This window comes from Lynx canadensis, chromosome B3 (assembly GCF_007474595.2).
Source record: "Lynx canadensis isolate LIC74 chromosome B3, mLynCan4.pri.v2, whole genome shotgun sequence".
Lineage (NCBI taxonomy): Eukaryota > Metazoa > Chordata > Mammalia > Carnivora > Felidae > Lynx > Lynx canadensis.
In genome coordinates, this window is record NC_044308.2 from 106,177,988 (window position 1) to 106,188,936 (window position 10,949).

General features: G+C 39.5%; 1 protein-coding gene across 3 annotated transcripts in view; it reads left to right on the forward strand.

The window, feature by feature from the left end:
• Window positions 1-10,704, forward strand: part of DAAM1 (dishevelled associated activator of morphogenesis 1) — a 176,019-nt gene extending 165,315 nt beyond the window's left edge. For all 3 annotated transcript variants that reach the window (XM_030319227.2, XM_030319228.1, XM_030319226.1), the window contains 3 exons: window positions 2,912-3,043; window positions 6,483-6,653; window positions 7,937-10,704. In XM_030319227.2, the coding sequence (XP_030175087.1) occupies window positions 2,912-3,043; window positions 6,483-6,653; window positions 7,937-8,146 (513 nt within the window). In that variant the 3' untranslated portion in view covers window positions 8,147-10,704. The remainder of the gene's footprint in view (window positions 1-2,911; window positions 3,044-6,482; window positions 6,654-7,936) is intronic.
• The last annotated feature ends 245 nt before the right edge of the window (window positions 10,705-10,949 follow it).

Sequence of the window (10,949 nt, forward strand, 5' to 3'; positions counted from 1 at the left end):
TCAGCCTGGCCACGTCCAGATAAGCACAGTGGTTACAAAAATGCCTTGAGGAAGAAGGGTGGACTTGGCTAGTCCAAAACTTGTGGAATGACCGGCATTGATTAGAGGAAGGTTCTCTTCTGGAAGAGATGAACTTCGAGCTGTGGCTTAGAAGGAGGGTGGCGTAGGAGCACCTGAGTGGTTCATTCGGTTATGCTGCCAGCTCTTGATTTCTGCTCAGGTCATGATATCACAGCTCATGAGTTCAAGCCCCGCACTGGGCTTTGTGCTGACGGCACAGAGACTGCTTGGGATTCTGTCTCTCTCTCTCTCTCTCTCTCTCTCTCTCTCTCTCTCTCTCTCTTTCTCTATTTCTCCCTCAAAATAAATTTAAAAAAATTTTTTTAATTCTGAAAAAAGGAGGAGGGTGGGGTAAACTTAGTTACATAGGAGTGAGGTTGTCCCTGGTGTGCAAAACTACCTGGGCCGGGCCTCCGTGGAAGGAAAGCAGGCCACCCTGCTGGAGGCAGAGGAGTGGGTGCACTTAAACGTGACTGTGTGGGCACAGTGCCACATGGATACCACACAGCACTGCCACCAGTGAGGAGGGGCCGGTCAGGACAAGAAACCTGCTTAGGAGAGTGATCCTCCCTCCGGTCTGGTACTTGACAAAGGAGACTGTTCTTCAGGCAGCTTAGCAAGGTGGCCCCTCTCTTAAGTATCTTTCAGGTCGTGTATCAGTAATGCCATGAAGAACCTCCTTCCTTTCTCCTGCCATAGAAAGCAGTTGACTTCATGGAAGACATAGCTCTAATAAAAGTTAAAGTCACAATATCTAATCTTTTCCTGTTTTTTATAAATCGGAAGCTTGTAAGGCTCCCTCCCGCCCCCTTTGTGGCCGGGCATGGGGAAGATGCTCTTTCAAAAGGAAAGGGAGATGAACTGAATGAAATATTTCTGCCAACCCCAATGGGTCAAGACACTGAGTGAGCGAGTAGGATGGTCCTCCTCAGATTTCAGAGGCCCAACGGGCTCAGGGCAGTTTGAGGATAAGGCTTTTTTTTTTTTTTTTTTTTTTTTTTTTTTTTTTACAGCCTTCTCTTCATTCCCATTTCCTCCCAGTGGAAGTCTTTCTTGAGACTAGTGTGGCAGTGATGACACAGCCCTAAAGCCTGATAATGGATCCTCTGACCTTTGCATCTAAACTAGTTCAGCACAAGACATGGAGGGGGGAGGAGGGTCCAAGGAGGTTTTGTGTTTGGGGTTTCTTAAAGGTGGTTTTGCTTGAATCTGTCCAGCACCTGGGTCATGTACACTAACACACTTCTTGTAGGAAAGGGGCTACAGGAGCCTTCCCCTCCCCCTGGCAGCATGCATGTCAAGATGTAGCCCTGGAAGGAAATATTGGGAGGCAGACCTTGGCCTATCTAAATATTCATGTATCCCGGTTGTGCTTTACACAATTCAGTTATACTGCTTGAAGATAGCAAAGTTGGAATTCATCTTCTGCCTTTGAATGAAAGAGAATAATACGTTTATGAAATACTTTCAAATTACTCTATCTCTGTACCTCACATACATACATGTTCACTTGCAAGGCCAAAGTCCTAGAATCATGGCAGTTTATTCCAATCGAAGCAAGTTCCATGCTTTCTAAATTTGTACTTGTTATTTCCTTGATTCTCACGATGATATGGATATTGCTTGCCTTTTGTCAAAGAAGGAACTGAGGCCGAGGCCACTTGTCATGGACAAGAACCAAATCCGTGGTGGAGCTGAATCAGAACCATAGCCTGTGACTTCTACACTCCTGCTTGGTAGTACCTCCACCAAAGCACGTATAGAAATAGAACCAGATTAAGTCATTGGTAGGCAAGATGGTTGTTACTGAGACTGTGCAGAGTCAGACAGATCTGACCTCAAATTCTGGCTCTATCGTGTTTCAGCTACTAGACTATGAGCCAAGAATTTAATCCCTCCACACCTGAATTTATGTGTCTGTACAATTAGAATAATAATCCCTCACTCATAGAGGGTGAGATAAAGTGCATCTGGCAATGGTTGAAATTAATTACGAAAATTAGATTTGAATAATCTGTATGTTCATCACCCTGGTAATGGAGAATATGGATAACTAACAAGGCACTAATACTCCTGCCTGCCTGTTCACAAAAAAAAAAAAAAAATGGTGTAGACAAGAATAAAAATGGGAGACAATTATGGTGCCAAACATGACAGTTGAAATCCCACTGACCCAGATATCATCATGTAGCCTCAATATAGCCAGAGGGAAAGAAGGAAAAACCAAGCAACCAGAATTCTGAGCACAGAGTATCAACAGATTAAATTCTCTTGCTTTCAGTCACACACCCTTTGAATCTAATTTGCTGTTTATTTAACTTCTATTAATTGTATCCCAGTGCTAATCTGCTTATATCCTAAAGCTGGGATATGAAATCTCAGGGGCACCTGGGTGGCTCAGTCAATTGAGCATCTAACTCTTGGTGTCTCAGCTCAGGTCATGATCCCAGGGTCATGGGATTGAGTGTTGCATCGGGCTTCACACTAAGTGTGGAGCCTGCTTAAGATTCTCCCTCCCTCCCCCCACCCTTTCTCCCCCCTCTGCTCCCCCTCTGCTTGTGCTCTCTCTCTAAAATAAAAAAAAAAAAAAATCACACCAATAAAGGGCTCCAACGATTGGTACATTGCAGTTTGCAAATATGTGCGCGCACAGGGGCACGGCTTGGGCATGGCTCAGGCATTGTGGGCAGAGGGGCAGAGGGAGCTAGGGCATCACAAAATGGTTTGGAGTAGGTTCTGATGTGTTCACCATTCAGACTTGCTACATTTGAGGCATATGGAAAATTAGACAAGGTGTGTGTGCATCTGCATTTGAAGCCCACCTTGACATTATCCATTTCCTGTGTCGAAGGAGCTGGAATATCAAAAGTCTCAGCCCCCACAACCCGGAGATAAGTTTGTGTCTGTGGTCAGCCAGTTCATCACAGTAGCCAGCTTCAGCTTCTCTGATGTCGAAGACCTTCTAGCAGAAGCTAAAGACCTGGTAAGTTTCCCGTTGCATACCGAGTGTTGTTTGACAGGGCTGACACTTCAGGTATTCTGTATTTTCATATCTAGGACTGTGATCAATTGGAACACACCCCTTTTTGTCTAACCTATGTTGCCCTTAGGTTAGCAAGACCTCGAAGTATCTGGATGGTATAAAACCAGAAAATATTCTGCAGTTTTCTCTTGGTTGATATTGGTTGTCTTGTTGTTGATATTGACTTGTCTCTGGAAACCAGAAAAGAGTCGATTATGAAAACCAGAGGCCAGATAAAATGTGAGATCAGGTGTGACCAAGGCCAAGTGTCTTAGTAGCTGTAAGTTATATGCTCTCCTGAGATAGAGACTTCAGGCAGGATATTCCCTCTTGAACTCTCCAGCAGACCTTATTAAAGGAGATACACTTTAATTCACAGCCTCATTACAAGAGGCATATGTTTTAATAATACGGTGCTTTTTATGAGTTTTGCTATTTAAAGTGCTGTTTGCCTCTAAAAGAAAAGTTTTCGTTGGCTAATAACCAAGACCTTAACTCCTCGTTATTTCCTCTTCCAAAATACATACCCATTTATATACATGTACACATTGTCTCATTTTTCTCTCACCCCCCCCCTTTCTCATAGTTAAATAAATCATATCAGGCCCCTATGCCACCCTGTTGAGTTCTTCCTCACTGCTCATCTCTCAGTTGCCATAATACTCTTTTGCTTTAACTTGATCTTTCCTTTGAAACTTGAGTAATGGATGTCATTCCCTGTAGCCACCTGTTTAGTAATAGATATAGATGATTGTTTATGTAAAGTGCACACACAACTGCTTAAAGTTCGGAAGAAGATCGTATTAGGATATGTTAGCTAGTCTCAACAGTAAACCTGACCTCCAACATTATTAAATAAATGGAAGGAGAATGTATGTTGAGATGACTGCTGTTAAAAGTCCCATGACTGATGCCAGCAACCTCCACTGTGATAGTCCCCACCCATGTCTTATGTGTGCCTCCTGTACAGGAGGGAAGGGACCCTTCCCCGTCCCCCACTCCAAGCCAGGCAGTACAGAATCTACTTCATTAAGGACTCAAGAATTTTTATAAGAATCAACTCTACAGTTAATTTTTGAGGTAAAAACACATGCTTGTGCACAACCTACTTTTAAAAAAATTTTAGTGTGGGAACTTTAGTCTGGGAACATTAGTCTGGGACTAGTTTTCTTCAGATTTTTAAGACTAAAATACACATGACTTCATCATCACTAGAATTCCTAGATAAAAAGATCATTCAGGATGGCTTGAAGTGCATGAACTTGAGTGTTTTAGAAACTCAGTTGTAGGCTGTCTAATGCCATTTTGCTCATACCAGAACTTTTAGAAATTAGCTTATAAAGCCATGAAGGCAGGCTAGAGCTCTGTGCGTGTCATGTGAACAATGTATTTTTCCCTAAAGAACTCTGATGTCTAGTAGATTATTTCCAAATAAGTAAAGCATTGAGAACAACTCAGTGAAGAGAAAAATGGTAAAAGCACATTTTTATTATACATTTAAAGATGTGAAATAACAATTATAAAATGTCATGTGCACACACATCTATTACTTCATAGTTTTATCTCAGAATAAACGTTGAGGGGGAATTGGAGGAAGGTGATCAAAAAGTACAAGCTTCCAGTGATAAGATCGATGAATATAGGGGTTGTAATGTACAAGGTGATGACTCTAGGGAACAGTGCTGCATGCCCTTCGTGAAAGTTGTTAAGAGAGTAGACACTTCCGTGTGTGTGTATGAGGTGATGGATGTTAACTTATTGTGGTAATCATTTCACGATATATGTAAGTCATGTCGTCATGCCATACACCTTAATTTTATACAGTGCTGCATGTCAATTATATTTCATAAAAACTAGGGGAAAAGAAAATACTGAAAAGGTTTCCTTTAGGGAGATAGTACTAGCAAAATATCAGAAGAAAAATATAATAAAGGCAAGTAATGCAAGAAAAATAAAAGCAATTAGAAATTCATGGGTTGGAGGCAGTGCATAAACACTTCATATGCTAAATGAAGAAAATTAAAGATCTGGAAAATGTTAAGTAGTTGATGAGGCATAGGGATTAGGAATTCATTTGACTCTGAAGCTGTAAACACCATCCTTAGTAGCTCAGGAGTAACGGCATCGGATCCTTACAGGGGGAAGAAAAATTCCAGTAAACAGTATGACTGGCATTGAGCATTATTTAGATAGTCATGATACCGCTAAGACTCCTGAAAGCATGCGATCTTGAGTTCCGAAGATAACTGCCAGAAGAAGTAAAACCAGAAGAGTACAACACAGGGAACAATAACGTTTGGTGACAGATGGGGACTGCACTTTTCCTCATGAGCACTGACTACCGTATGCAATTGTTGAATCCTTACATTGTATACCTGAAACTAATATAACACTGTATGTTAAGTGTACTTCACTTTAAAGAACTAAAATAAAATGTTAAATAAACTGACACATTCACCAGTCCAAAAAAAAAAAAAAAAGAAAATTAAAGAAAAGAAAACTTGAGGTGTTGAGGTGCTTGGATGGCTCAGTCGGTTAGGCATCCAACTCTTGGTTTCAGCTCAGGCCATGATCTCACGGTTTGAGTTCGAGACCAACTATCAGTGCAGAGCCCAGTTGGGATTCACTCTCTCTCAAAATCAATAAATAAACATGAAAAAAAAATAAAAGAAAGAACTGAAGAGACTGGTGATACTATTTTGTTACTATATCCATATGTTTGTATTGACTTTTTTAAATTCTCCCTTAATATTTTGCTCTTACGGTGTTTTAAGAGGATTTGTATTGAAAGGGGTTGCAAAACAAAGGATTTGGAATAAAATTGTATTCTCGGTCCTAAAGTAGGGGTTTCATTAATGATCCCATAGTCAGTTGTTTTCTAATTGAGACCCAGGAAATATCACAACACGAGCAGCTACACAACATGATCAGGGAAAGCAGCTAAGAAGGCCTGGATCCCATTTGTTTTTGATATTAACCATATGGCACCAATAAATGATATTAAACTACTTCAAAGAAAAGTTGAAAGTACAAGTTTCCCTACCCCTGCTGAGTTTGCTATTAGTTTTATGTCTTGAGTGCTCTGCCCTACGATATTTTGCTTTCTTGTTTTTACTACTGTTTAGTTAATAAAAAGTCATAGTAGGTAATCATTGGTGTTAGGCTGAAATGAGGTGGAAACGAATAAATGGTTTCAAAAGTTGAGGAGTATTATTTTTTTTTTTACTTTAGACATGAGTGATAGGCTTGTTCAGCAGCCAAAGATAAATACAGGCTCACTAAAATCCAGCAAGTTATATTTGACTCTTCCTGCGCTTCACTCCTTCTAGAGAGATAGATTTCTATTTGATCACAGAATTCTCTCACAACACTGAACTTCTTAAAACCTCCTTTCTTCCAGTTTACTAAAGCAGTGAAACACTTTGGAGAAGAGGCTGGCAAAATCCAGCCGGATGAGTTCTTTGGCATTTTTGATCAGTTTCTCCAAGCTGTGTCGGAAGCCAAACAAGAGAATGAAAACATGAGAAAGAAGAAGGAGGAAGAGGAACGCCGTGCTCGCATGGAGGCTCAGGTAAGAAAATGTTGAAACTGGCCGTTTCCAACTCCTGGAAGTTCAGTGCTGCGGCTCCTTGGTTTGTAGACCGTGCTGCGATGTACCAGCAGGAGGGAGGGCATTTTATGCTTCTGGGAGCGTAAATCGGTGTAAGTTTCTCTTGGGCAACCTGGCAGTGTATATCCGAAGCCTGAGAAAATATATCCACATCCTCAGATCTGGAGTTCCATTTCTTACAAATTATTCTAAAGAAATAATCATAAATTTGCACAAAGAGAATAGTAGTCTTTACAGTAGTTTGACCTGGAAACAACCTAAATGTTTACCAACGAGGCAGCAGTTTTAAATGCAATAATAGCTACATAATGGAATATTTATGCAGTCCTTAAAAATCATATTTTTAAAAAATATTTAATAGGGGCGCCCGGGTGGCTCAGTTGATTAAGCGGCCAACTCTTGGTTTCTGCTCAAGTCATGAACTCACAGTTTGTGTGTTCGAGTCCTGCATCGGGCTCTGTGCTGCCAGTGCAGAGCCTGCTTGGGATTCTCTGCCTCCCTGTCTCTCTGTCCTTACCCGGCTCATGCTGTCTCTGTCTTTCTCAAAATAAATAAACTTAAAAAAAAATAATGATACAAAAAAGCTTATAAATGTATTTCTATATGAAATCTTTTTCTTTTTAAATAAGGTAAGTTTTAATAAGGATAAATGCTAGTGGTGGGCTGTACCCCCAAAAGGTTCCCAATGCTTTATCTCTTAACAGTAGGATTAAGAATGATTTTCCCTCATTTGTTTATATGAATTATCTAAGTTTTCTAAAATGCACATGTATAATTTGGCTTTTAATAGTAGTAAATTGTATGGAGCAGGCTCCAGGCACCCACAGGAAATTCAAGCTAAGCCTTTGATGTAAGGAGAGTGGCCTAATGAGCATTTGCTTTGGTGTCTCATAGAAAGCAATATCTGGGGTCTGTTTAATAGCGATAACTTTCTGGTTCCGTTATAGAAATATGAATTGCCTCGACTGCTCTTGTTTTAACTAGAATATCATGAGGTTTACCTAGATTCTAGACGATGAGTGTCTAATCACAGAGTAGTGGTCATTTTTCATCATTATTCATTGCTTCTCAAATGAGACCTCATGTCCCAATTACCCCTGTCTTGTGACGTCCAGGGGGCTTAGCAGCCATAGATGCACATGGGTTGATGTGGCTGAAGCAACGCTATATTTCAGACTTCCTCTCCACCGAAAACAAAGCACAACATTTTGACTCTTCTCTAAGAGGTTGCTTTCTATTTGCAGCTCAAAGAACAGCGTGAAAGGGAACGTAAAATGAGGAAAGCAAAAGAGAATAGTGAAGAAGGTGGAGAGTTCGATGACCTGGTTTCAGCTTTACGCTCAGGAGAAGTGTTTGACAAAGACCTTTCTAAACTGAAACGGAACCGCAAGCGTATTACCAACCAGATGACGGACAGCAGCCGAGAGAGACCCGTCACAAAACTTAATTTCTAATTTTCCTTGGATACTTTTTTAGGAAGCTCATTAGCAGCCCTTTGAAGTGACTAGAACTTTTCATTACACTGCCTTGCAATCCAAACAGTGGCAATTTCTTCCTTCATCTGTGAGTGAATGCGTGAATGTGTGTGTATGTAAATGTATGTGTACATATATATTAAAAAATGTATATAGAAGTCTGAGTGTTGTCTGGAGACCTATATGTATGGTTAAAAACAAAACTCTGTGTTAATGTATGTGCTCAGAAACCCTTTGTGTATGCATTCATATTGAGTATGGCTCCTTTTCTTCCCCTGAACACCATGGCTGTTCAGAAGCACAATGCTGTCTCCTGAAAGAGATGACAGAGACATTCCCTAGAGTAAAAAAGAAAAACAAAAGCAAAAAAAAAAAAAAAAAAAGAAAAAAAGAAAAAAAAAGGCTTGAGAAATATTTTATGGTTTCCAAGCTTGGTATACTTAGAAATTATTTTCACTGGGGAAACTGGTGTTGGAAAAATATAGATTTAAAATGGTTTTTGATAGTTGACGATGTGATGCTGGTGTAGAGCATCAGTAATTAAGAGGAACCAGCTTAGAATTTCTGACATTGGTGTGGGGGTGCAGGCTGTAAATGTTTATTGAGAATTTCTCGCACACAATCTGAATTATGTAGAATATCAATCAGACTCTTTTTTAGGAATTTACAACTCGGGCATCAATTTTGTTTCCTAATTTCATCGCGTTCTCTGCCAAGCGCTCTTGAAGATTTCTTTACATGGCTTTTGAAAAGAACACTATTTATCTACATGCAATTCACGCTCTTGTTAAAAAACAAGATCGCCAGAATGTGCTTGTTGTTCTAACAATGTAGATATATAAACTTTAAAAATAAAATTTCCCACCCAAGACCTAAAAGGAGGAATTCTCTGAAGGGATAAAAAATTATTTAAATTTTTTTATGGGGTGCCTTTTTTTTTTCCTTTTGTATCTTCTATTTTGTAGGACAAGGGTGCATCTTCTGTCAATATGAGTCTGGACTAAAGGACACTTAGCGAATGCACAAAATGCCAACAACACCAACAGAGATGCCAAGATCTATTTATCTCTATGTTTGAAATGGTTTGTTGTTTATATGTTGTCATTTTAAATTGTGTGTCAGTAAAGCTACCTGTAAAATTTCAGTCCAAAAGATAAAGCTCTCAGGGAGAAATGAATAAAAACAATGAACATTAGAAAATAAAATATAGATGCTTACCATTAACCTACCAACTCTTAATATCCTTAAATTATATATAAAGAGGACTGTTACTTTTTTGTTTTTTTGGGGTTTTTTTTTTTTTTTTTTTTTTTTGGCTTTGCTTTATTTATTTGTAGTGGGGGAGGGAGGGGCTAAGATTCTCTCTTTTCTTTCTATCAATCCTGTTGTGGTTGGGTTTCCTGTGGAGAGAGTAGTTTGTCCTGTTGCACTAGAACATTATTTACTCACGAAATTGAGTTTTTCAGTCAGTTAACAAATTATTTATTAAACACCTACTATGTGCCAGGCTTAGTAGGGCTACAGTGATAAGCAAGACAAAGTCCCTGCCCCCAAGGAGCTCATGTTCTAACGGGGATAAAGGGGTGAATAGAATACCAATAGGCGCTGTACAGGAATCATGCTATTTAAAAATACTTTGTATAAACTTTAATGCTTGGTGCAGACGGCGAGGCCCTGCACTGCGTGAAAGCTGTGAAGTAGTGCTCAACGAGTTGTCAAGAGCAGTGGTTTTACGTTTTGTCCCCCTTCATTGCGAACTTAGAGACTTTCTACACGTTTTATGGAAGTAAATGACTCTAGCACATGAAACAGTCATAAAAACACAGCAGAGGTTGTGTTCCCCAGCCCCTAGTTACCAAGGTCTGCAGATACACCCAGTTAGAGGTGCAGACAGAGATTTGCTCCAAAAGGCTTGGAGAGGAGGAGTGGGATATGATGAGGGATGTGTCTCTTCCTTAACTAAAGTGCCTCTATCTTCTTTTCTATTCATAGCAGGAGAAATTTGGTCTGGCTCAATTTTGGAACTGTATTTTGAAAATGGCTTTGTTTTACAGTTTAAGGAATGGACAAGTGGATGAAGTGTCACCTAAAGGAGCAAGTTCGCGTAGCCTGTCCCTCTTGCCCTTGGTAATCATCCTCATTTTGATACGGCCATCCTGGTAGGCCTCCTTTGCCATTTCCATTCTTGGTTTCTTTTCCCAAAAGCTTTGTGCAGGTAATTCCATGTGCCATTGTTGGAAAAAAAAAAAAAAATCTACTTTTTAGATTGGTGCTGGTGTAAGTAGCCACTTTTCTCTCTTGGGTGTGTATTTTAAAGGTTTTTGTTTGTTTTTTTAAATTAATGCCAAAAAGAAAGCATTATAATTTGTAAACTTAATTATATGTCTTGTATCTTATTAGCTTAGTAGTTGGAACCACTTAGTCTTTAGGTGCAAGACTGTTGTTACAGTACCAAGAAAAAAAATGTTGTATGTGTCATGAGATTGTACATTTTTTTTTAAAAAAGCAATATGCAATAAAGAGATGAATTCATTGGGTGTATGTATATGCTTTTGATGAGTCATTAGAACATTGCCAAACGTCTTTTTACTTTGCACTATTAAATATTGCAAATTGTTTAGTAAGTCAAAAATACATATTTTTAAATTTGTACATCCTGGCTGGACCTAGAAGGGTATAGTTTTCTGCTATGGTAGCATCTGATATGTCCACAGACCTATGCTACCTCTTTCTGTCACTTTTCTGTAACCTCTCTGTATGACTCCATAGAGTTATACGGTTG